The sequence below is a fragment of the Canis lupus genome, chromosome 11, assembly GCF_048164855.1.
Source record: "Canis lupus baileyi chromosome 11, mCanLup2.hap1, whole genome shotgun sequence".
NCBI lineage: Eukaryota > Metazoa > Chordata > Mammalia > Carnivora > Canidae > Canis > Canis lupus.
The window spans coordinates 25,386,879-25,413,647 of record NC_132848.1 but is presented as its reverse complement, the minus strand read 5'-3'; the positions used below and the strand labels follow the sequence as shown (position 1 = coordinate 25,413,647).

Sequence of the window (26,769 nt, the reverse complement as noted above, 5' to 3'; positions counted from 1 at the left end):
GGTTAAGCATCCAGGCTTGATTTCAGTTCAGATCATGATCTCAGGGTCATGAGGTCAAGCCCCGCATCCAGCTGTGCATTGGGCGTGGAGCCTGCTTAAGACTCTCTCCCTCTCCCTCCTCCTGCCTATCTCCTTGGCTCACATGCATTTGCTCTCTCTGGGGGAGAAAAAAAAGAAAGAAATAGTGAATATGCAGTTTAGTGTGAGTGGAGGGGAATGTGTGAGGCTGGAGAGGGAGGCAGGGCCATGCAGCCTGAGTTAGGCTTTGTTGGGCAGGCAACAGGGAACCGTAGGGAGCTGGGGGTGAGCGAGTGACGCTGTCTGCTCTGTCTTTGCATGCTGGCACCTCGTAGGGACTCACACAGGACAGCCAAGTGACTGATTACACAATACTCGAGCCCAAGAGGGCATCTGTCTTACTTAAGTACAGTTATATAGATTATTTATATTAAGGTAAAACCTGCTCATTCTAAAAAAAAAAAATGTTAAAGATAGGTAAATGATGTTGTGGTTAGAGAAATAACTGACCTATAATCCACTGTTGTCATCAAAATATCACCTGTTCTTGAATACCCCTAGAGCCAGGGAGCTCACTTCCTACTAGGTTGCCCAAGATGGTCTGCTGGTAGAATCCAGAAGGCTCTAAACATCTCCCTCTTGGCTGCTGAAGAGCAACCTGCCAAGCCCAGAGTTCCTGGCAGCACCGCTGGTCCCACAGGGGAGTGTTTCTCCAGCCTGGGGCCAGGATGCCCAACTCTCAGAGGGGGGCTTCCCCAGCTGGGGCTCACCTGGCAGAGAGCATTTGCCTCTGGCCTAGCCCTGGGGCTGCCAGCAGGGCACCTCTGGTCTCTCCCAGGATCCTGGCCAGGCTCCCAAGGTGAGGCAGGAGGGACCCACAGGCCCTCATACCTCCCCATCTAGGCCTGGTGGCAGCATGCCTCTACTCTGGTAATAGGCTCTTGGGGTGTCTCGTTCAGCACCCCCACCCCACGCCCACCCCACAGCTCCCTGGACTCTGCTTTCTGGGCAGGGCTGAGGGACCTCAAGCTTGTCACCACTACTTCCAGCCCCAGCTGCCTCCCCATCTGCAGAACAGGGCTAATGTGGGCTGTGGGAGTGGATTTGTTTTATCAACCACCAAGCACTCAGTGTCAGGGAATCACTTTTATTACATTTATTATCCTATGTTTATCATGGGCAGGGTGGGGGGTGGTTTTCTTAAAATGCTTTTCCTGAGCCAAAAGAACTCCACACCCCCATGCCCTGGAGTGGCCAGCTAGCACGCCACCCTTGCAACATCTCTGGCAAGAAGGATGGGGTGAGCAGCCAGGCTTTCCCCGCTGGGCTCCCCAGGCCAGCTTTGCTGGCCTCGGCACCTCTGAAAAAGAAACCAAACGCAGAAAAGAGCAAAGCACCCCTCCCCGACCTGGGCTCCAGAGGCTGGATTTGCACCCCTGCTCTCCCAGGCTGCCTCCTCCCTCTCGTCAGGCACCCTCCTCTCCTTCCTATACCCTTTCCTTGGGCTTTTCCATCCATGCTTTCTTTGTGGGCACCTCAGCCCCCACCAGCCTGGCTGCCCGGCGATGCCATGGAAGAGGCTTCGATGCTCCCGGCTCTGCTGTGCTGTCCAGAAGATCCAGGTGCTCACCCAGCTCATGCAGCTGATTCTGGCTGGGGCCCTTCCCCCACCAGCTGTTGCCTGCACCCTGAGAAAGCACGCTGGCCTGGAGGTATCCCACCAGCCTCACCTGGAAAGGAGCAGATCCAGGGGCCTGCAGCATGTCCCCCAGAACGAATGCACCTCTTGGACCAATGGCTGCCCACCCTTCCCGGAGCCTGCCCCACATCCTAGGCTGCAGCGACTGAGGCCTCCCCCTCGTGAACCCTCCTCCGTTGTCGGGACAGGACGCCCAGGGTGGGTTGGGGGAGGCCCCTCACAAGTACATCTTCATGGCCTCATGTGTCGTGGGGCAGTAGCGGGCATGGAGCTGCGCCAGCAGCGCCCGGGACGTGGCCTCCAGGCGTGTGCCCTGGCTCTTCTTGTTCCACACGTGGACGGCGTAGGTGGCATTGAGCAGCCGGTGCAGCTCCTCGGGGCTGATGTCCTGGAAGTACTTCTTCCAGTCCTGCCAGGGGATGGGATAGAAGGCCTCGCAGGGCAGGGTGGTGACGCCGCGGCAGGCGTGGCTCTCATCCAGGCTGCGGATGGAGCACCACTTCTTGAAGACCCGCGTGAGCAGCTGCGGGCCCTGGTGGCCCCAGATCCAGCCGTTGTAGTGGGCCACGAAGTCACGCATGCACAGGGCCATGAACTCGTGGTGGCGCTCGAAGGCCAGGAAGGCACCGTTGAGGACGTAGCGGGACTGGGCGCCCAGCGTGTTGGTGAGGTTGTGCAGGTTCTTGAGGACGATGAAGTCCGTGTCCAGGTAGATGCCGCCGAACTTCCACATGAGCGCGATCCTGCAGGCGTCGGAGAGCACGGGTAGCAGGTAGGGCTCCCACCGGCGCTGCCGGGCCGCGTACCAGGCCGCCAGGGGCGTGTCCCGGAACAGCTCCTCCAGGTCCAGCGGGAGCATGTGCACGTTGGGGAAGCAGCCCAGGAGCGACAGGCCCAGGTGCCGGGGCAGCGACGCATTCCCGCCGGGCAGCCCCTTCATCAGGACCACCACCCGGGACTCGGGGTGGGCCCTGGCGGCCGACTCCACCGAGCACATGAATAGGAAGTTGGGGTTGGTCCGGTCTGACGTCTCCAGGAAGAAGATGTTGCCCGGAGGCAGGGCGCTGGAGAGCTGCGTGGGGGGCACCAGTCGGGGGCAGGGGACGTCAGCAGGCAAGTTCGGGAATTCTCTTTGGCCCCCCGGCTCTCCCACAATGTGCCAGTAGATCATGATGGAGACAAAAAACGTGAACTTGAAGCTGATGATAAACAGGGTGCAGACCCGCTGTCTTGGGGCGCCCCGGAGCAGCCGCAGCAGGCACTCGGGGGGCCTGGACATGTTCTCCCCAGATGACACCAGGAGCCTGTAGCAGGAACCGGCTGGTCTGTAAGAGACGAGCATCACATGCTGGCAGCTGCCGGCATCCCGAGCCCCAAGAGCGCTCCCCACCAGCACGAGCCGCAGCCGATGCTGGCTTCCACAGCCCACGGGCCTGCAGGCTCTGAGTCCCATCGCCTTCCTCACCTGTAAGACGGGAGCGGCAGGCCACAGGCTGAGGTCTGGGCAGAGTCCCTTTCACTCTGTGACACACCTGTGAGCTTCCCGAGACCTGAGCCAGTGCTACCTACGACATGGCCATCATGGACCCAGGCCGGGTCCTTGTCTGGGGAGGCCTGGCCCCCTCAGGCTGCTGGTAGCCCCTGATTCGAGGCCTCACACATGTACCCCTCGGCCCCATTCAGTCCCACAAACCAGGCCAAGAGGGCACACTGCCAAGTAGCCTTGGGGACTTTCAGCAGAAAAGCCTGGGGCTTGGGCAGGCCTGGACACTGGCGTGCTAAGGGCTGGCATGCAAGCTTGCACAACGGGTGGGCTCCAGGCACACGGGGACGCATGCTGGGTCCTAAAGCCTCTGTCTCAGACGCAGTGGGGTCTCCTGGGCACCTGGCCTCCCCAGCCCCTGCCCTGGGCCATGCTTCTCACAGACACAGGTCTGGAGGGCCAGGGCCAGGAAGATGGTGCTGCAGCCTGTAATCTCACCTCGGACTATTGCCCTTCGACCCTCACCCTCTCCTGGTGATGTCCACCTGGCAGGCAGCCAAGAACATCCTGGAGGCCCTGCAGGTGGCTGGGGAAACAAAACAGGCTTGGGCCCTGTCCCCGAGGGTAGGGCTATGGGAGCACGTGCAAGGCGCGGGACCTCAAAGCTGCCTGAACCAGCTAAGTCCTGGGGTGATTCACTCTGCTCAGACTTCCCGCCTGCAAGGAGGAACACTAGAACCCCGTAACGGGCTGACCGTCACCACACATGTGCCAAGTGACCTGCTCGGGATGTTACACGCACATTTAGCTGGTTGACCCTTACAGCTACCCTTGCAGTGGCAATCACTGCCCCCATCTTACAGGGGACGACCACAAGGCACCAAGAAGTCTGGTAACTCATACACAGTCCGGTGGCGGGCAAGTGGCAGGGCCGGGGCTTGAAGCCAGGCCACCTGGCTCCAGAGTCTACTGTCTCAACCCTGCACCGTCCTGCCTGGGAGAGAAGTAGTGCAGGGGATGTGGGAACGTGTCCAGAGCTTTGGAGACTTGGTGCATGTTCCCCTGGACCTTTCTCACTCTTCACAGAATCCTGGCCAGCGTTTATTCAGTGCCTTCTAAATTCTTGGGGCCAGGGATCCCTGGGTGGCTCAGCGGTTTAGCGCCTGCCTTGGCCCAGGGCCTGATCCTGGAGTCCCGGGATCGAGTCCCACGTCGGGCTCCCTGCATGGAGCCTGCTTCTCCCTCTGCCTGTGTCTCTGCCTCTCTCTCTGTGTGTCTCTCATGACTAAATAAATAAATAAATCTTAAAAAAAATATAAAATAAATTCTTGGGGCCCCATGCACACTTCCTCTGGCTCTCCGTACCCAGGGGTGGTTGTATCATTTCCACCTTAGAGGCCAGGACATGTGGGCCCAGAGGGGTGGAGGGACTGGGCACAGCCCAGGGTCTAATGGGAACCGGAGTCAACCCCTCCCCAGGACAGACGGATCTCACAGCCTGAGAGTGGTGCCAGGAGGCTGGGACTTGAGCAACTGGCCTGCCCTCCTCCTGGGGGGCTGGGGACCACGATGACGTCACGGGCTGGTGACTGACCAGCCTGGGCGGCCCATGGCGACGAGATGGGGATCCAGGCGGCCTGGCGCCCTCCGGGAGACACGCCCTGGCTCAGCAGCCAACCTTCTCTGCCAACAGGAACACGGCCCTTCCACAGACTCTCCACGCCCGCAGATCCATCTGCAAAAGATGGTGAGACACAGAGTGGGGCGGGCGGCGGGCTCACGGAGGCCGCATCCCCAGCCACGTGGGGTCATTTGCTCATCGACTCGTCGGCTCTCTGGGGCCCGCAGGGAATGTGCTAGAGAGAGAGGAAGAGCTAGGTGCAGCTCCGGCCTGGAGGAGCTCTCCGGACACGGGGAGGCCATCTGGAAACAGGAGCAACACTAGTGACAGCTGCAATGGAGCGAAGCATCCGACAGAGCCAGGGGAAGGGGCTTCCTGGAGAGGTGACGCTGACGGAAAGGCCCGAGCCAGAGGGGCCTCTGTAAGCACCACGGGGTCCTGCGTACCTCCCCCCGCCCCGTCAGAGCCCCCAACTCCGTGCCTGGCACATAGGAGGCGCACACAGACTGACCGGCCCTGTCACTGGTCGCCTCACTCACTGACTCAGTCCCCCGGTGGCCAGAGGGACACTTTAAGACACAAGCCAGGCCATGTCATTCGCCTGTGCAGCCCCTCGGTGATGTGGGAAGCCCAGGCCCACCAGGTCCTGCGTGTCCCCCCACCCATGGCCTCATACCCCACTTCTCCCCTCATCTATTGCACCCCAGCCACACCTGGCCTGTTCTTTCTCTCTCAACTCCCCACCAATCCACCCCGCCCCCCATTGCCATCTCAGGGCCTCTGCATGTGCTGTTCCCTCTGCTTGGAACGCTCTTCCCACAGCTGTTCACCTGGCTCCTTCCCTCACCTCCCTCTCATCCTCACTCAAAAAACCGTCTTCCTGTGGGGCCTCCCTAGTCCCTAGAGTTCCAACTTCATTGCCTCCTATGGGGTTTTCTGACCCTGGTACTTAATCTAGCAACCTGGACATCTTGTACTCATTTGTGTGGGTTGTTTATTTGGAACATCACCGCTCCCCCCACCCCCGAGGACAGGTATTTTTTGCATTTTGCTCAGCATCTAGAATAGATGGCGCTTGCTATGTAGTCAGTAAATATGGAGTGAGTGAGCGGCTCAGCATGTGGGTGGGTAGGTGAAGGAGCAAGTGAGTCAATGAAGGAGCAAACCAACAATTGGGCGAATCGATGAATGATCAGTGAGTGAACTAATGAACAAGCAAATTAATGAGTGAGTCAATGAGTTGGCAAATCAGTGAGTGACCAAAGGAGCCATGAGCAGGGAGGTGAGGAAGCAGGGTCGGAAGTCAGGTGAGCTGCCTGGGATCCCCCCGGTGGGTCATGGGTAGCAGAGCCAACAGACATCAAGAGCCTTGTGTTGCCCTGCCCTGGTTTTCCCCTGCAAGGAGAGGCTATTTTGGTCCTGAGTATTTTTAACCCAATGTGAACCACGCTGAAGAGTGGACAGAGAGCTAGATAGAACGAGGGGCTGGCCGCTCAGGGGCCCTGAAGTGTGGGGGTGATCTGGCTCTCCCGTGGGGTGGGGTGGGGTCTGGGGTCTGCTGGGGAGGCAGGACGTGCCACTCATCCTGCATCTGCCCTGGTGGAGAGTGCCAGGCCCAAGCAGTGCCGTATTTGGTACCGAAGCCCAGGACCCAGGAATAGAAACTGTGCATGGCGCCAAGCTGGCCACAGTCCAACATCCGTGTGACCTCAGGTCCAAAGCATGCTCCTGGCCCCCCGGGATGGGCCTTGCAGCTACAGCCCGAGTCCTGGCCCTTGTCAACAGAGCCTGGAACATTGCCGCCTCCTCCTCCTGCCTCCCTGCCTACCACTTCAAGCCCTGCCTCACGGAGATATCTCCAGTTAGCTTGTTAGCTGTGGTCACTTTCCTGCTCTGAGCTCTTCTGTGGCCCCCCATCATCAGGAGCACCCTCTGCTGCGTGATCCATCTCAGGCGGGAAGTGAAGGTGAGAAGCACAGAGTTGGTGGGTCAAAGGGCCAAGGGCCTGACCACTTGCTGCTGGCTTGGCCCTGGGCACCAGCTTTCTGTGTCGGGAGCATGGGCATTTAGGCCCAAATGCCTAGAAATGGCTCCTTTGTGGCCCACAGTAGGGGCATTCCACCTCTGACCTTCTCTTGGCTCCCCTGTCCAGCCCAGCTCAACCCCAGTGCTGGTTGACCATGACCCAAACAGAGCTGAGTCACAGTGTTTGTCAGACACAGTCTACACTCAACCACTTGCTGCCAGGGTGGGTGATGACTGGTACCTAGAGTCCCAGGGCTGGACCCTTGGAGATTGTGATATCCCAAGGGGGACGCAGAGGCTCAGAGAGGGAAAGGGATTTGGTCAGGGTCACACAGCAGTGGAGGGTGGACCTGTCACCCTCATGGAGCCCTTAATGCCCCTCTGCAAGGGGTGCCCCACCCCCAGGTCTTCCTTGAGATGCTTCAAGAGGCGGACAGCCCAGCAGAAGTCTCATATCAAAGACCCAAGGATCACAACTTTGAAGCTTCAAACAGGTATCTATTTTCTCATAGCTCTGGAGTAGAAGTCTAAAATCAAGGTGTCAGCAGGACTGTACTCCCTGACTTGAGCTCTAGGGAAGAATCGTTCCTTGCTCCTTCCCGTTTCTGGTGCTCCAGGCATTCCTGGGCTTGTGGCCGCTTCCTCCAGTCTTTGCCTCTGTCTTCACATGGCCTCCTCCTATGTGTGTTCTTCTCCTCTGTCTCTTGTAAGGACACTTGTCATCAGACAATAGCCCACCTGGCTAATCCAGGATCATTTCCTCATCTCAAGATCCTTAACTTAGTAACACCTGCAAAGACCCTTTTTCTAAAAGAGATCACATTCTCATGCTGCAGGGGGTAGGACATGACATATCTTCTCTGAGGTCACTATTTATCCCAAAACACCCCCTTTCCATGTCTCTTTGTCCTGGAGTCTCAGAGCCACCCTCAGATCACACACTGGCTGTGACATCACTGAAATGGCCACTCCATGGAGAATGTGCCTAGGTGGGCCTCTCTATATGCTATATGGCAAGAGAAAAGGGTTAGATGTCACTTGCAGTGGGGATTCCCAGTGGAGATGGGGTAGCTGTCTGCTGGTTTTGCCTGCCTGGCACCTATTCCCCTTTCTTCTGTTAATGGTACCCTGATTTCCTATGGGGAACCACCTCTGCCCCCACAAACCCCACTCTCTAGATCTTGGGGTGGGCACACCATTCGGTTCTGCCTAATGACTGTGTCACATTCTCCTGGCCGCAATGAGTAGCTCAGGGAGGGCACATAACCCAATCCAGGCCAAGCAGAATCACGTGTTTTCCAATGGAGTCATCTAAGATTGAGCCAGGAGCCAGGAAGGGAGAGCCTGCCTGAAAATGAAGCTGGCCCAGAGGCAAGCAGAGCCAAGAGATGGAGAGAGAGGGATGTGTGATGACATCATCTTTACATCTGGATTCTGCTATGTCTGAAGCTGGTACATCTTGGACTTCTTAGTCATGTCAACCAACACACACACACACACACACACACACACTCACATGGGGGCGGGGTGGGGAGAGATGAGGGAAGAGTCTACCAAATTGAAAGCAGGGATGCTTCTGGAGACAGGACAGGATGAGGAACTCAGACCCTCCTGGGTGGAAAGAATCAACACCTAGAGCTTGAATACTCTGCTTGAAGGGCCCGCTGTCCTGTCTCTGCACCCTCCTCTCATCTTTCAGGGCGTAAATATATCTTTATACTCAAGAATTAGGAGTTACAGTTTTAGAAGGTGATCCTTATAAAAATAGCTGTTTTCAGAGCAGAGGTTATAAAATGTTTCTCCTTCAAAGCCTAGAAGATGTTCTAAAGCCAGAAACCAAGTAGGCAGTGGCTTGCTCTTTGGGAGACATTACCAACGAAATGAGGGAGGTAGGGATCTCTTTTTCTAATAGGAATAGGGCAGATTCTTGGTTCTGAATCTTTCCTTTTCTTTTTTTTTTTTTTATGATAGTCACAGAGAGAGAGAGAGAGAGGCAGAGACACAGGCAGAGGGAGAAGCAGGCTCCATGCACCGGGAGCCTGATGTGGGATTCGATCCCAGGTCTCCAGGATCGCGCCCGGGCCAAAGGCAGGCGCCAAACCGCTGCGCCACCCAGGGATCCCCCTTTTCTGTTGATGTCATACAGAGCAATAGGGAAAAGAGAAAATAGACCATGAGCTATAGCTTTAGGGAAACTAGGGGCATGAAAAACCCATAAATTCCAACGGGGTGCAGAGGGCCCAGAAGTGGAAGATTGCAGAAATCACCACTTCTAAAGGAAAGATAAGTAAGTCAGAAGAGCAAAGCTGTAGCTTGAATGAACCAGGAGAGTTCAAGGTTGGAGGCAGGTACCCCTTCAAGTGGACTCCAGGCTAAGTGCAGAGCCCAACACAGGGCTCGATCTCAGGACCCAGAGATTATGACTTGAGCGGAAAGCAAGAGTCAGACATGTAACCAACTGCACCATCCAGGCGCCCCGAGAAGCATCACATTTTAAAGGAATAGTCCATTTCCATAGAAACAGAAACTTAGAGAACTAGCCTGGCTTCTCTCCCAATTTCCACCAAAACCTTCTATTAAATGCTGATCCAGGAAAATTCAACCAATTTGGATATTTAAAAATAAAATGGTTAAAGGAATAAACATAGTGTCCATACAGAGATGCTCCAAGAATGAAAAGGGAAAGGAATACTAATGTTCTCTTATGTATAAAGGATATTTACTATAAAAATATTCCCACAAAACAAATCAAAATTCTAATACAAAATTACAGCATGAATAAAAAAAACCCAACAACTTTAAAAAGTTAATTCTGGCTATGAAGGCAGAGCAAAAACAGAAATCCAAGAGCTAGAGGAGAAATGGTCAAAGTGACAGCAAGACATGAGGGCAATCGGCAATGTGAGACCTGACAGACTTCAGGGAAGAATTAGGAGGAAATGACAAGGATATTTCAGAAACGAAGTCCAAATGGCAAGAAACACACAGGAGAACAGACTCCAGACAAAGTACAGTAAGAGATACAAACATTAAAATGAGAAAACGTCAACAAAATCTGTACAGAAATAAAGTGATCAAAGAACTGAAGAAACAAGAGGAGATCCAACACATGTACAACCAGGCTCCTGCAGAAGAAACTGAATGAATAGAATAAATACTTGCAATTGTAATTCAGGAAAACCTTCCTGAAGACCTGATTTCATGAATTGGAAGCGGCACACCATGGACCAGCAAACAGTGACCCAGAATGGTAAATCCCAAAACATATAACAGTAAAATCACTGGACTTTAAAGGTACAAAGATACATCTTGGGGTAGCAACACACAAAGATCAAGCCATCTACAAAGGACAGAGAATCAGGCTGGCATCAGATTTCTCTGCAGCAGCATTTATGTATTTATTTTTTTTAAAGACTTATTTATTTATTTGAGAGAAAGAGAGATTAGGGGAGAGCACAGAGGGAGAGCAAGAGGGAGAAGCAGACTCCCCACTGAGCAGGGAGCCCAATGCAGGGGCTCGATCCCAGGACCCCAGGATCATGATCTGAGCCCAAGGCACATGCTTCACCGACTGAGCTACCCAGGTGTCCCCTGCTCTGTCCCCGCAACAGCAGCATTTAAAGACAGAATATAGTGGAACACCTAAAGGACAATCAGGGGAAGAAATTCTGAGCCAAAGATTAATATAGAGCCATGCTGTTCTTAAAATCTAAAGATGACAGGCCAATAATTTTGAAGTATAAGAACTTAGGCAAGATTGCTCCTCGGAGGAAAGCCAAGGAATAGACTTCAGTCAACCAAGTGGTGCTTGAAAGAACTGCAATAAGAGGACGGAAGAGGGTTAACTGCAGAGCCCTCTCTCCCCCCACGAGAGGGTAGGAATAAAGATGACAGATAGAATGAAAATGTTATCTAGCTGACGACACAGAGATAATACAACTACCCCAAGCTTGGTAGGCAAGGGGGAAAGGAGATCGACAGTGGAATGAGCTCCGTGCTTACCTCATCTTTAACTGCAGGTGGTAAGAGCTAAAAAAAAAAAAAAGAAAGAAAAAAAAAATCAAAGTTTAAAAGCATATTTCAAATACAAAGGTGGCAGTAAGAAGGATAACGCTGCCTGTTTTATTGGATCTAATAAGATGGATCCTTTTATGCCCACTAAAAACACAAAATGCTGCCAATTAAACAGTGTCACCTGGCTTTCTTATCATGAGGAATTTTTATCTTAAAAATTTGGTTTAGTCAGATTTTAAAATCACCTATCCAAGGGATACCTGGCCGGCTCAGTTGGAAGAGCACGTGACTTTCAATCTCGAGTCTGTGAGTGTGGGCCCCATGTTGGGGGTAGAGATTACTTTAAAAATAAAATGGAAATAAAAAATAAAATAAATAAAATCACCTCTCATGCCTGTACATAAGAGGGAAAGTAAGTGAAATAACTTGAGGAAGGTGCCCCCAAAACCTCAACACAGATAAAACCGTATTCTCCTGAATGCCTTCAACTTGGTAAAACTGATGCCTGTCTTTACCCACACAGTAACACCTCCTATACCATCATGTGTGCACCATGCAGCATTTCTTAAAAGTGCTTCACTGTGGTCTCCAGAATTTTCTCCCAAGCTGCTGATACCTCTTCTGTAGGTTTTCATGTCATTGCCTAACTAGTTAGTGACAACTGTCATGAGTACCACTTGACCAAGAGCTGCTGGAAGCATTAGAATGGAAAGAAGATAGGCCTAATCACTCAGTACAGTATCAGCTGAAATGGGGCACCTCCAAGAAAAAGGCAAACAAAAAAGAGGAAACAAGTTAAGTTTATTGTTCATGGAAGAGAAACAATATTATCTAAAGAAAGAATAAACAAAGAGTATTATATAAAGGTGTAGATATAAATGTAGCCACTAGAACAAAAATACAACTTTCCCAAGATATCCTAGGGGCTTTCTTTTGTCTTCTTCAAACACAGTGGAAGAACAAAGAATTCAGCCTTTCCACATGTGCAAAGACGTATATACGTACATACACACACTATGACAAAAACCAAAGACATCTGTGATATCAGTATATATAAATAGGCTTCACTCACTTATCTTTACAAAGGAGAAGATTTTTTATTTAGATCCCAAGCAAAACTCAACTCTATCTTGTATTTGAGAGATAGAGATATACATCAAGGTGATTTAGAATGGCTAAAAGTAAATGAAAGAACAAAGGTATAAAGACAAATACAAACAAAAACAAAGCTAGGGCCATAATCTTAATATTAGACTGAGAATTCAAGCCAACCATCACTAAACGAGCCAAAGAAGGGCCATTTATAATGCTAAAGGGTATAATTCACAATGCACCAAATAACACTGCAGCAATTTTCAGGAATTAGAAATTACAGAATGCTAGGATAAAATAGACTGAAACGCACTAGTAAGAGATTTTAATTCCCTTCTCTAGGCCAAGAAGTAAGTAGATCAAATATAAATAAGAACTCAGAATAATGAATAAGGTTCAATATCAAACTCTATCCTATCTATCTCTAGACTTTCTTTTCAAGACTTGATGAAGCATTCATAAAAATTGAAAGCAAAATTGAAAAACCTTTAGCTAGATTCATTAAAAAAAGAGAGAGAGAGAGAGAGGACTCAAAAAAAAATCAGAAATGAAGGAGGAGATATAATGATCAACGCCATAGAAATACAAAGGATTATGTGAAATACTATGGAAAATTACATTCCAACAAACTGGACAACCTAGAAGAAATGGACAAATTCCTAGCAACATAAAACCTTCCAATACTGAATCAGGAAGAAATAGAAAATTTGAAAAGACTGATTACAGTAATGAGATTGAATCAGTTATCAACCACCGCCTTCCACCTCCAGAAAAACAAATCCAGGATGGGATAGCTCCATAGGCAAATCCTACCAAATATTTAAAGAAGAGTTAATACCAATTTTTCTTAAACTATTCCAAGAAATAGAAGGAAAGCATCCAAATTCAGTCTATGAGGCCATAGACTGAATTTGATACCCTGATATCAAAACCAGCTAAAGACACCACACAAAAAAAGAGAACTACAGGCCAATATTTCTGATGAATATAGATGCAATAATTCCCAGTTAAAATATTAGCAAAACAAATCCAACAATATATTTTAAAAACTCATTGTGGGGGGTGGGGATAATTTAGCATAATCAAGTGGGATTTATTCCCAGGATGCAAAGGTGTTTCAATATTCACAAATCAATCAATATAATACATCATATTGGGATCCCTGGGTGGCTCAGTGGTTTAGTGCCTGCCTTAGGCCCAGGGCCTGATCCTGGAGCCCTGGGATCGAGTCCCACATCGGGCTCCCGGCATGGAGCCTGCTTCTCCCTCTGCCTGTGTCTCTGCCTCTCTCTCTCTCTCTATGTCTATGATGAATAAATAAAATCTTTTAATAAAAAAATACATCATATTAACCAGAGAAATGATAAAAATCATATGATCATCTCAATAGATACTGAAAAGGCATTTGATAAAGTACAACATCCATTCATTTTTTTTTAATTATTTATTTATTCATGAGAGACACAGAGAGAGAGAGGCAGAGACAGATGCAGAGGGAGAAGCAGGCTCCATGCAGGGAGCTGGATATGGGACTCCATCCCGGCACTGCGGGATGAGCCGAGGCAGACACTCAGCCACTGAGCCACTCAGGTACCCCTACAACATCCATTCGTGACAAAAACTCTCAACAAAGTAGGTTTAGAGGAAACATACCTCAACATAATAAAGTCCATTATGAAAAATGCACAACTGACATCATACTCAATGGGGAAGAACTGGCAGCTTGTCTTCTAGGATCAGGAACAAGATGTCCTCTCTCACCACTTTCATTCAACATAGTACTAGAAGTCCTAGCCACAGCAATCAGACAAGAAAAAGACTTAAAAGGTATCCAAATTGGTAAGGAAGAAGCAAAACTGTATTTGTAGATGACATGATACTAAATATAGAAAACCCTAAAGATTTCACCAAAAAACCATAAATGAATTCAGTAAAGTCACAGGATATAAAGAAATTAATATACAGAAATCTATGGCATTTCTGAACACTAATAATGAAGCAGCAGAAAGAGAAATTAAGAAAACAATCCCATTTACAATTGTACCAAAAGAAATAAATACGTAGGAGTAAAATTAACCAACAGAGGTGAAAGATTGGTATTCTGAAAACTAGGAAATATTGATAAAAAAATTAAAGATGACACAAACAAATGGAAAAGCATTCCATGCTCATGGATTGGAAGAACCAATATTGTTAAAATGTCCATGCTACCCAAAGCAATTTACAGACTTAACGCAATCCTTAGCAAAACACCAATCTCATTTTTCACAGAGCTAGAGCAAATACCACTAAAATTTGTAAGGAACCAGAAAAGATCCTGAAGAGCCAAAGCAATCTTGAGAAAGAAGAACAAAGCTGGTGGTATCACAATACCAGATTTCAAGAAATACTACAAAGCCGTAGTGATCAAAACAGTATGGAACTGGCACAAAAACAGATACATAAATCAGTGGAACAAAACAGAGAGTCCAGAAATAAACCTACGCTTATAAGGTCAATTAATCTTTGACAAAGGAGGCAAATAATGCAATGGGAAAAAAAGATGGTCTCTTCAGTAAATGGTGCTGGGAAAAGTGGACAGCTACCTGCAAAAGAATGAAACCAGACCACTTTCTTACATCACACACAAACATAAACTCAGGATGGATTAAAAGACCTAGTTGTGAGACATGAAGCCATAAAACTCCTCAAAGAGAGTACAGGCAGTAAGTTCTTTGGCCTCAGCTGTAGAAACATACTTCTAGATACGTCTCCTCAAGCAAAGGAAACAAAAGCAAAAATACATATGTGATTCTGGGATTTGACAAATTGATTCTGAAGTTCATATGCCAATATAAACAAGCAAAGACCTATAGGGAAACTCTGACAAGGAGGAGAAAAATGAGGAAGGACAGAAGGTTTTTTTTTTTTTTTTTTAAGATTTTATTTATTTATTCATGAGAGACACACAGAGAGAGGCAGAGACACAGGAGAGGGAGAAGCAGGCTCCCTGCGGGGAGCCTGATGCAGGGGGGCTCAATCCCAGGACCCCAGGATCAGAACCTGAGCCAAAGGCAGACGCTCAACCACTGAGCCACCCAGGTGCCCTTGACTGGATGTTCTTTAGATGTTAAAACATACTATGAAGTTTCAATAATGAAAACAATGCAGACTTTAAAAAACACAGAAACCAGAAAACAAAAACAATCCAGCCTTAGCATCTGAACAAATGGGACAATGAAACAAAAGCTATGGCAGCATCATAAAGTGTTTGCATATCCAATAAAGGCGGAATCTCCAGTGAGTGAAGTACAATGGGTCCTCTAAGGTGCTGGACAACTGGGGTAGAAGCTGGGTTCACATCTCAGAACATGCCCCAGGATAAACTCCAAATGTAAAATAATAAATCCCATAAACATTTAGAACAAAACATGGGCAAATTCCTTTGTAACCTCAGAGTTGGGAAAGTTCTCTTAATTACGAACAAAATCCATCCAGAAGCCATAAAAAGAAAAGATGAATAAACTTGATTCCTTGAAAAAGTCAGCTGCTCCAGGTCCTCCCTCAAAAATACCATCAGGAAAGTCAAAAAAGAAGTGACAACTTGGGATAAGGTTTGTGCCCCTCAGACCCCAAAGGTCCAATTTTCTGAACCTCTTCCCAGAAATCAAGGAGAAAACAACAAACAGCACAAAAGAAAGGGGGCCGAAGCCAGTTGTACGCATGCAAAACAGGACCCTTAATATGTAGGCAAGAGTGAGGATCTTTTTGTAAGTGAGAGAGATGCAAATCAAAACACTCTGATAGCATCTCTCACCTGTCAGATTGGCAAAACCCCAGAACTTCGACAACACATGCTTCTGGCAAGGCTGTGAAGAAAGCCCTCGCACGCGGCTGGTAGGCATGCCAAAGGGTACCGCTCCAGGGGCGGCGGCCAGGGGAACAACATCTATCAAAATTACACAAACGCTTACCCGTTCACCATGTAATGCCGCTCTGGGAATTTATCTGCAGATAAGTGCCATTTGTACAGGTCACAGGTTTGTTTCCAATTGCAAACAACTGAGAACAATCCAAGGTCTTTTTTGAAGGGACTGATTAAATCCACAAAGGCCCTGATCCCATGTAAACAACGTGGGCTCCCAGAGGGCAGGGACCAAGGCTGCTTTCACTCATGGTTGCGTCCCTCACAGGCCAGCCCAGGCCCCAGCACATACCAGGGGCCCAATATATATGTTCTGAACGAAATGAGTAAATGATCCCTAAACTGCCCACAAAGCCAGGATCAGATGGGGTGACTAAGCCAAGTGAATGCCACTGCAAACTGTAAACCGTGGGCGGACGCAGATCACAGCTGCTAGAAAGTGTTATTGATGTGTCCTGCATCACCATTGGAGGGTACAAAATGAGGTCACATACCTTTGACTTTTCATATTAAAATACCTAAGTATGGGTGGCTCAGCGGTTGAGCATCTGCCTTTGACTCAGTTCATGATCCTGGGGTCCTGGGATCCAGTCCCACATTGGGCTCCCTGCATAGAGCCTGCTTCTTCCTCTACCTGTGTCTCTGCCTCTCTCTGTGTGTCTCTCATGAATAAATAAATAAAATCTTAAAAAAAAAAAAATACTTGAGTCTTTACGTCCCAAGAGAGGACAGAAAGGTGACCTTCCCAAAGGTGCAGGGCTAGTAAGAGTGGGAGACAGGATCTACGCCCGGGTGTATCTGCCCCCAAGTCGCAGACCTCTCCTCTTTCCCTGAGGTCATCCCTCCCTGCCAGGGTCACCCTAGCTCTGTGCTGGAGGCTGGAATGACAATCAGGCTGCCTGGGGTTGGCCTCTCAGGAGCAGAGTGAAGTCATCTCCCCCGAGCTTTATGCTTCATGCTCATGGTCAGTCAGCATAAGCGACCATGAATGTGGGCTCCTCTACATTTGCTGTCTTGGCACGTGCTTACAGACACTCACCAGGACCTCTGCAGAGCCGGGTGGCTGGGGATGGACGAGCTTTCCGTACGGGGCATTTGCTAGGCCCAGGGATCACAGAGGCACGAATAGCAGGGCAAACTCTTCGTCAGATAAAATCACGCCTGGCATATGAAGTGCCCTTGGAAAAGGCATTTATAACTTCCAACCTGAATTAAGAGTCCTGAGTTCACTCTATTTGGAAGAAAGTTGCCCTGTTGCTTCATTGTTTCCTTTTTTTTTTTTTTTTTTTTACTGTATTGAAAATTAAAAACAATCAGCAGCCAAAGAGAGAGCCAACCCTGCCCCGTACAATATGCACACACAGCACTGACCATACTGGGTAAATTTTTTTTTTTTAAGGATTTTATTTATTCATGAGAGAGGCAGAGACACAGGCAGAGGGAGAAGTAGGCTCTCTGCAGGGAGCCTGATGCGGACTCGATCTCAGGACCCCGGGATCACACCCTGAGCCACCAGGAGCCCCATACACTGGGTTTTTTTTTTTTTTTTTTTTTTTATTCACCATAGAGGGGTTGTGTGTGTGTGTCCAGTTGCCTTATTAAGGGTCTTTGCTGACTCGGATTGCCTGAGCAAGGGACCTGGTTCCTATCCCCTACACTCTCGCTCTGTGACCCTGGAGTATGACCTCTCTCGTCAGTTCTGAGCCTCAATTTCTTCGTCTGTAAAATAAAGACCTTGGAAAAGCAATCTCTCAGGACCCTTCTAGAAAGACCTTCCAAATTGGTTTCTCTGGCACCAGTTCTGTTGGTTCAATCAGAGGTGGCCCTCACTGACCTCTCGAGACGGGGTATTTCAGGGCCACTTGCCCCCTGGTGCCAGGCCAAGAGCAAAGGCAGATAAGAAGGCCAAAAGGATGACAGTTCCCAGATAAGAGAGTTTCTGCTCAACCTGATACAGAAGCCTTCTTCGAAAGAAACCCATCAAGCCCTTGGCCTCACACAGTCCTACCCTGATTCTTCATTCGACAAATGCTCAGACACCTATAATGGGCCACGCCCCACCCCAAGGTCTGGAAATACAGATAAGCAGTGAACAAACCAGATAGTTTTTTGGCTTCACAGAGCTGAAATGCCAGTGGGAGAAAGTTAACAAGCAAAGAAATACATCAGGTGGAGAACATGTGCTATGTTGAAAAATGCAGCAGGGAATCCGGGCTGGGAGGACAGGGGTGGGGGGGTGGGGGGAGCTATTTCACACAGACCGGTAAGGGATGGCCTCTCTGGAAAGCTGACATTTGTGCCAAGAGCTGAAGGAAGTGAGGGGACCAGGCTTAGGGCTATCTGGGGAAGTGTGTCCAGGGAAGGAAATCCGTGAGGGCAAAGGTCCTGGGGTGCATGTGCCTGAGGTGTTGATGGCCTAGCCGAGTAAGTCAAATGGGAGGAAGAAGGTAAGAGGAGAGGAAGTCAGAGAGATAATGAGGAGACCCAGTCATAGGGGCCTTGGGGGCCTGGAAGGACTTGTCTCTCTGATTGGGGGGGCTGCTGTTGGGAGCTTTTGAGGAGGAAAGGGCTACAGTGTGCTTGATGTCTTAAAGAAATCTTTAGGATCTGGTTGCCTTTTTGGGGGTTTGGTTTTAAAGATTTTATTCGTTCATGAGAGACACAGAGAGAGAGGCAGAGAACCAGGCAGAGGGAGAAGCAGGCTCCCTCCCTGCAGGGAACCCGATGTGGGACTCAATCCCAGGACCCTGGGATCATGCCCTGAGCTGAAGGCAGACGCTCCACCGCTGAGCCGCCCAGGTGCCCTGGGATCTGGCTGCTTTCTGAGACCAAACCATGGGGGATGTGTGGTAGCAAAAAAGCAGTTACGAGGCTCTCAGGAAGGTCCAGAGGAGAGGGGGGTGCAGGGCTGGGGAACAGGGGAGAGTCCCTCTTGGAATCTCTTTCTGACACATCTCTCCTTCCCACATCAGCCCCACGACCACAGCCCAGCTCAGGACTCTGTGTCCTCTGCCTCGGGACCCACCGCCCCAGCCTCTTCCCAGCTTCCTGCCTCGGCCCCAAGCGGGTCTCCACGCTCTGCGCCTCCCAGGCGTCAGCCCCTGCAGCCCCTGCGTCTCTCCAGGCCCACAGCTTCCAGACCAGCCAAGCTGTCCTTGGCCACATTACTCAAGCCACTTGGCTCTGGGAATTCCAGATTTCTGCAATATGCTCTTTCCTTTCCCTAAAACATCCCTCCACCCTCCCCTGCCCAGCAACCTCTTAACCATAATATGTGGGAAGAGCTGCCCTTTGCCAAGAATGTACCACACATCAGGCATCCTGCCAAGCATTGTTCACTCTTTATCACATCTTCACAGCTACCCCTGTGGCCCCATTTCGCAGGTGAGAAAATGAAGGTACAGGGAGGAAAGGTGACTTTCCACTCCCGCAGGGCTAGTATGTGTGGGAGGCAGGACCGGCACCCAGATATGTCTGCTCCGAGTCCCCACACAGTCCTTCCTCCCTGAGCCTCTCCTGACCTAGGTGAGCACAGCAGGCCACCTCCAGGAAGCTGCCTGGATTTCAGCTCAGCTCCCACGGTGGGCTGGGGGCTGCCCCCTGCCCCCCCCTCCCCCCCCGCTGCACACGCTAGCACTCGTGGCTACCTTCTAAATGAGTGGGCACGTGAGCAGCACTCACCCCAAACCCTGGGCCTCGTTCACAGCCTTGACTACGGGCAGACCCTCTGGGCCCAACGTGGGTCCCGCTGGGAATGGACAGGCTGAATTTGGCCGTGGAGGATCCTGGGAGCAGAGAAGAGTGGACACCGAGCCACATGCCGCCATGATCCTGAGGCTGTAAATGACAGTAACTTAGGGAGGGCACCATACATGTGTGACAAATGAGGCGTCAAGCAAAACCATCCTGACATTCCAGGTGCCCCTGACGATGACGGTCAGAACTTGTAAGGAAAACCAACTCCGGGCACCTGGGGGGCTCAGTGGTTGAGCATCTGCCTTCGGCTCAGGGTATGATCCCAGGATCCTGGGATCGAGTCCCACATCAGGCTCCCCGCAGGGAGCCTGCTTCTCCCTCTACCTGTGTCTCTGCCTCTCTCTCTCTCTCTCTCTCTCTGTCTTTCATGAATAAATAAACGAAAAAAAAAAGAAAGAAAGAAATGAAGAAAGAAAACCAACTCCATGGCTCAAACCCACCAGGCTCTGGGCATTCCAGGTTTCCAGGGTACGTGCTTCCCACTTCCCAAGCTGTGCTCCCCCCCCCACCCGCCCCGCAGCCTCCTAACCATAATAGGTAAGAAGAGCTGCCATTTGCTACGAGTCCACCAAAATGCCACTGCTGGCTGCGCGGGTGACAGGTGATTATAGCTATGTCTTCACACCTGTGCATGTCATCTCTGTATTCCCACAACAGAGGGGTTGTGTGTGTGTGTCCAGTTGCCACCCTGCAGTGACACCTGCCTTCCTCTCTCAGAAGACGAAGTGGAGTCACCAAAGACCCGAGGCAAAAGCATGTGACATGGTGCCCACGTCAGCATTCTAGTGTATTTTGCTTGGTCCCTTCCTGATGTGTCCAGGTGGCAGAGGACCTGCCCCACGGGGCTGTCGCCGACACAAGCAGTATTTACACAGAGCCGCGTGCACACAGAAGGAGATCTTATTACACGTACTGTTCTGCACCTTGTTTTATTTTTCACTTAGAAACATGCTGGAGGGACGCCTGGGGGGCTCAAGGGTTGAGTGCCTACCTTCGGCCCAGGGCGTGATTCCAGGTTCCTGGGATCGAGTCCCACATCGGGCTCCCTGCATGGAGCCTGCTCCTCCCTCTGTCTATGTCTCTGCCTCTCTCTCTGTGTCTCTCATTAATAAATAAAATCTAAAAAACAAACAAAAAAAAAAAAAAGAAAGAAAAGAAAAGAAACATGCTGGGCCCTATATTTTAAAATGAGATAGTTGCACAACCGTGCACGTTAACTACAATTCACCCAACTGTATGCGTGTGACACGGTGTAAGCTGTACCGAAGTAAAGTTGCTCGCAGGCTATAGCATGTCCTCACACCGCATCCATAAATAGGGCTCGATACCCTAAGTTTCCATCCTCTCTGCATGTGTATGTCATATGGCGGGTCCTTCCTTCACATTGCCTAGTTCCTGTCCTACCTGCTAGAAATGCGGTTTCCATCTTTCTGCTTTTATAGACAACACCATGGTGAATAGCTTAGCACTCGCGTCTCTGAGCGCATCCTTAATTACTTCTGTAGGACTGGTTCCTAGAAATGAGCCTCTTGGGTCAAAGGAAATGTAATTTAAAGTCGTAGATACTAATCACTAACTTGTCTCCAGAAAGGTTTTTATTTTTTTTAATTTTTATTTTTTTGCTTTTTCTTTTTCAGAAAGGTTTTTAAAAGCCCATGTTCTCGGGGCACCTTGGGTGGCTCAGGTCATGATCTCAGGGTCCTGGGATCCAGCCCCCTATTGGGTTCCCTGCTCAGCGGGGAGCCTGCATCTTGCTCTCCCTCCCTCTGCTCCTCCCCCACTCATGTGCATGCTCTCTCTCGCGCTTTCTCTCTAATGAATAAATTAATAATCTTTTTTTTATTAATAATCTTCTTAAAAAAATTAAAAGTCCACGTTCTTCCCAGTGCTAGGGCTCGCCCACCTTCCCATAGCCTCGGCACGGGGAGGGTGGGTGAGTTGCTGGAACTAATTTATGGAAGGCTCCCGTCAGGCGTGGAGCTACATGGTTCGTAATAACAATAGTACACATTTCCTTGATGTGCAGAGCCAGTGGTCAAAGTGGTTTTCCTGGAGTAACTCATTTAATCCCCGCAGAGCTCTGCAAGGCAGGTGCTCTAGTTATCAACTACAGCGTAAGAGTGGAGGGAACCAAGGCACAGCTGGGATTCAAACACCCCTTGCCAGGTGGAAGGAGTCTGCCTGTGGCCCAAACAGCCAAGTTCACCAGGGATTGCTCTGGCGCTGGAGGCTCAAATTCACCGCCGTAAAGAAAAGGCGCTTAACTCCGAGCCTCAGTGTCCTTGTCTGTGAAATGGGAAGAACAGCACAGGCTGGCAAGGGGGTTAAATAACAAAGTGTCTGGCACCTAGTAAGGGCTCAATCCATGGAAGCCCCCCCCAAAAAAAAACTCAGGAGGTTGCCTTTGAGACTCAGTGGGTAGGTGCAAATGAAGATCATAGAGTTTGGGGGACAGGGACCTTTCTGGACTCTGTGTCTACATCTGAGACCAGGGATTCCGCTCTTTCAAATCAAGTCTGTTGAGGGAATGTGAAGACCACTCCCCCTGCTTCAGTCTCATGTACCTGTTCACCTAGTTCCCCATTTGCCAAATCAGACTTTGTACAGGGGTGACTTCCAGAATGGGCGGTGTGTCCCCACTGGGCCAGGGTGTGTGCCCCGGGCAGAGTGTGCAGGCACCAACCAGAAGGGAAGGGGGCTCTTTTAGTTCCGTGGTCAACGCAGCTTCTACTGGAAGCTCCTGGATCCACTGGGGTCTGTCCAGAGGGAAGACAGAGACAGACAGGGGAGGAAGGGACACTCACTCAGAGTCTCAAGGGTGCAGCTTCCTGACATCTACTAGGGGTGGAGGCACCAAAAGGAGGGCGGTTCTCGAGGGCAGGCACTTAATGCCAGGAGAGCCTACTCTGAGCACATCCCTGCCACTCACCAGCTGACTGAGCCCGGACAAGGCACTTTCCCTCCCTTGGGAGCCTGTCACTGGGGGATGACAACACCTGCTACCTCCCAGGGAAGCAGGGAGGACTCCAGGGGATGAGGCCGGCAAACAGCACTGGGAGCCGGTGGCCTCAGGACGGACCCTTCTCTCTCCATTGAGCTTTTCCACCTCCCTCTACATGGAGTTCAAAGCCAGTTTCATAACGTGTTGGCCCGGCCCTTCCCTTCTGCCTCCTGTCCTCACCAGCTCAGAAGTTCCCTCGCCAGAGCTGGACCCCCCCACCTCCTGTGTCCCCTGGGACATCACTCTAGGGACCCGCCTCTCCTCTGGGACTCAGCCACTCCGTCTTCTGGCTCCTTCCCGTCGGCTCATAAATGCAGCCGAGTCTCCTTTATCTAAAAGCACCGGCACATAGCTAAAGTAAAATAAAAATTAAAAATGTGCTCCTCAAAAACACACACCAGCAGCAGCAAAAATAAAGCCCACATGATAATCCGGGGGGAGGGGAGGTCTTTGCCACCAAGAGACCAGACAGGGGACAAATACCTTGCTGATGAGCTCAGACAAATGAATCAGAAACACGCAGGTTGTGGTCTTTTGCAAGATGCTTATATATCAAATCACACCGTATACCTTTAATTGACACATGCAATGCTGCGCTCAATAACAGCTCAATAAAATGGGGGGGGGCACACCACACAAACATCCTAGATGCTCACACTGTGACTCAGTAATTACATTTCTAGGAAATAACAAGAAACGCACACTCACAGTGTCAAAGTATGAATGGTACAGGCCCTCTGGAGAGCCAGCTGGCTCTAGGTACAGCCCTTCCAGAGGGTCACGGGCAGTGACTACCAGGTGACACTCTTTCCAGGGAAAATCCAGCAATGTACACGATGTATATGTGCAAAAGTTCAACATAACCTTATCCCAAAGAGCCTAAATTTCAAATGTGTCCATTAACTAACACAATGTAACACACGGACACATTGAAAAATATAGAAAACGTGTGAGAGAGGCGAGGTATTTGAAAAACATACATAGACAGGACACATTCAAATGTGTTAAAGTGTTTTTAGAAAAGTCTGGCAAACACAGCGGATTTTAACAATAGGATTTTCCAAGTGGATGCAAATACCGAGTCATTCCCCCCGCCCCCCCCCATGACTCCCACTTCCTACAGTTAATTAATTCCAGCAACATTAGGGAGCATCGAGCACGTGCTGGGCTGGGCACTGGGTTTCAGGTAAGGTGCCTTTCCTCCAGAAGTTTCCAATCCGGAGAGAAGTGGAACAATGAAAATACAGGGCATTTAGCAGGAGTCGTGAGCTCACCTAGGAGGTACCGGTAGGGGAGGAAGTGCATTCCAGAGAGCACAGCAGGTGCTGAGCTTGGGTGAAGAGGTTGCTGGCGGGCCCTACACCCCACCTGCCCGCAGGGAGAACTAGGAGGGGCAGCAGCTGGTGGGGAGGGAGGAGGGGGGACAAAAGAGCTGTTTCCACATTTCAAGCTTCCCTTTCTCATCTGCCCCTCCTTCCAGTCCTGTCGCGAATGTCCCTGGCAGCCACCTACTCTTACACAGCCTGGTCCCACGTCGGACCTTTCACCTAAGCTTCCATCGGTATAAGGAAAGGACACATTTTTAAGAATTTCTATTTTGCAGTTTGTCCTCTAATATTGAGCTGTCCTAGCAGACAAGCAGGGACACGCGCCCAAGGCTCTAGGAGCAAGTTTGGGAGGAGGATGAGCAGGGGATTCCATCTTGCCTTCCCTTTTCTTTTCTTTTGTATTCAGGCCAGTCTGGGGGAGTCCCCCGGGGGACCTCTGTGTGGGAACTCGCGCACACCTAGGTATGGACCGAGTAGTCTGGCCAACCCGCGCCCTGCTTCTGCTTGACCCCCAAGGGGCCTGCGAGGAGCAGGCCATCACTCAGCATCCGGGGAGACAGAGCCGGTGTCCTCCTGGGGGAGGGGGGGTGCAGCCAGACGGCTTTTACCCCTCCCAGAGCCAAAGGCTCAGCTGACCTGCCCAGGAGATGGGAACTTCTATCCCACGGCGTCAGATGGGGAAACCGAGGCAAGCCCCTCCCCCCGCAGTGAAGGGCAGTGGACTCGGAGCCCACCTCGGGCCGCAGCCTCTCCCGGCACATCCAGCTCCCGCTCAGGGTTCCGAGCTGGAGGACAGGGAGGGAGCGAGGCGCGGGGGGACCGGCCGTCGGCGGCTGGCACCGCTGAGAAGGGGCGCTCGGACCCAGGCCCTTGCCTCCACCTGCAGGGCCCGACCCGGCCTGGGCATCCCCCCGCCCCGCCCCGGCCGCCGCCTCCCGCCCCGCAGGCCCCCTCCGCGGGCCGCTCCCCGCGCCTCCCAGCCGCACCCCCTCCGGCCCGCGGCGAGCTCAGCGGGGCGGGGAGGCCTCTCGAGAGACTCCGCGCCCCGGAGCGAGCGGCGCGCCGCGCCCCAGGTCGCCGTGCGGGTGTCTCGGCCCCGCGCCTCCCGCCCCTCCCGCCCCCCCGCCCCCTCCGCCCCCTCCGCCGGCGCCGGGCCCGGGCCCGGCCGGGCTGGACTCCCGGTCCCGCCGCCGCCGCACTCAACTTCGGGGCGCAGTGGCCGGGGAGCAGCCGGTGCGCACGCGGAGGTCCCTCCGGAACAGGTGGTCCGCGCGCCCCCGCGCCCCCGCGGCGCCCCGAGCCCCCGCCCGCCTCGCCCTGCGCGCGCTCCCCGGTACCTCCGGCTCCGCGGCGGCGGGCGAGCTGCTCCGGGGCCGGCGGGCGGCGGCGGGAGGCAGTGCCCCGAGTCCGGCGGCGGCAGCACCGCCCCTCCGGCCCGGGCGTGGTCAGCGCCGCCCCGCCCGCCGCCCCCGCGGGTCCCCGCGCCCCGGCCCGCGCGTCCCCGCTGCGCCCCCGCCGGGGCTGGACCGCGGCCCGCAGGTGCGGAGCGCTCCCCGGGCCCCGCGTCGCCGCCCGTGGGAGCTGATCGGCCCATTTCCCCATTTTACAGATGAGAAAACTGAGGCTCGGATGGTTAAGTCACTGGAAGGTCATGCAAGGGAAAAGGGGCAGCGTGGGTCTCGAATTCATCAGAAAGCGCTCCCCACTCCGCCGCGACTGGGACTGGTGCTAAACGCTCGGTCTGGGGGGATCCCTGGGCGGCTCAGTGGTTTAGCGCCTGCCTCTGGCCCAGGGCGCGATCCTGGGGTCCCGGGATCGAGTCCGCGTCGGGCGCCCTGCATGGAGCCTGCTTCTCCCTCTGCCTCTCTCTCTAGGTCTATCATGAGTGAATAAATAAAATAAAAATAAATAAATGCTCGGCCTGCCTGTCTCGTGAAATTTACCGAATTTCACTTATTTTCTTGAACCTTCACGACTTCCCAGGGTCCCTGCTGCTGCGGGTCCTGGCCCTGCAACGCTCTCCTCCCAGTGCCCTGGCCGCCGGCCGCGTTGTCCTTGCTTCTCCGGGCTCATCCTCCCCCTCGGCCTGCACCGGCGCCCAGGCTGCCTTGAGAACAGGGAAGCTCTCCATCCCGGCCCTGGAACCGTCTGGAACCTAGTAGGTGCCTTTGAATGAAGGCATCAGAAGAGAGTTCCCATGAGCTCCCACCACCCAGCTACAGCCCCCCCACCACCTGGCCCTTCTGCGTGGCCTCCCCCCCACCACTCCAACACCCCCAACCCTGGTCCACAGGCTGCCACCTTCAAGCCCACACTGACCCAGTAGCCCTGTCCTCTGCCCTGAGTGCACAACCTCATCAACCCACACACTGGTACTTCTCTCTTAAAACCAAGAAAACCAAAACCCCACTCGGATCCTGTAACCTGCTCCCCCTCCCTACTGCCTCACCTTTGTCCCTGCCTTTATAGCAAAAGTCCTCCAGGGGTGGTCCCTCCTGGCTTCTCTCATCCTTGGTCCCTAAACCCACACCCCGTCCGAGCCTACTGAATCTGTCATGTCTGGCCCCCAGCTTTGCCCAGGTTACTAGGTCCTCCGCTCACTGGTCCCCTCAGCAGTACCTGTCACTGTTGCCCCCTCCCTGTTCTCCTCAATACCTTCCTCTTTTGGCTTCCTAGACACACCTGACCACTTCTCCTCCTCCTTGGTCACCCCCATCCTCCTACACCAACCCCTTTCTCTCCCCAGCCTCTAGAAGTTTCCATGGGCTGTGTGCAGCTCTTGGTCTTCTGCTCCTTCCCCCACTCTTTACCTTGGTGCTGTCATCCGG

At 51.7% G+C, this 26,769-nt stretch overlaps 1 protein-coding gene and 1 long non-coding RNA gene across 7 annotated transcripts; one reads left to right on the top strand and one right to left on the bottom strand.

The window, feature by feature from the left end:
• Positions 1-1,149: 1,149 nt before the first annotated feature.
• A4GALT (alpha 1,4-galactosyltransferase (P1PK blood group)) lies at positions 1,150-25,378 on the bottom strand. 6 transcript variants are annotated; one of them, XM_072843657.1, is made up of 3 exons: positions 25,279-25,378; positions 4,795-4,935; positions 1,150-3,042 (listed from the first exon to the last, which is right to left on the bottom strand). In XM_072843657.1, the coding sequence occupies exon 3, from the start codon at positions 2,994-2,996 to the stop codon at positions 1,935-1,937; it is 1,062 nt and encodes a 353-aa protein (XP_072699758.1). In that variant the 5' UTR covers positions 2,997-3,042; positions 4,795-4,935; positions 25,279-25,378; the 3' UTR covers positions 1,150-1,934. The 6 variants fall into 6 exon arrangements, with proteins under 6 accessions (XP_072699758.1, XP_072699759.1, XP_072699760.1 ...); XM_072843658.1 differs by having other exon boundaries at positions 4,696-4,935; positions 25,279-25,372; XM_072843659.1 differs by lacking the exon at positions 25,279-25,378 and adding an exon at positions 20,604-20,731.
• LOC140642724 (uncharacterized) lies at positions 24,343-25,854 on the top strand. The gene is made up of 2 exons (XR_012039143.1): positions 24,343-24,403; positions 25,551-25,854. It is a non-coding gene; the product is annotated as an uncharacterized lncRNA (long non-coding RNA).
• The last annotated feature ends 915 nt before the right edge of the window (positions 25,855-26,769 follow it).

Bases quoted from the DNA above. Each gene is read 5' to 3' on its own strand.
- A4GALT (XM_072843657.1), bottom strand. From the start codon at position 2,996: ATGTCCAGGCCCCCCGAGTGCCTGCTGCGGCTGCTCCGGGGCGCCCCA.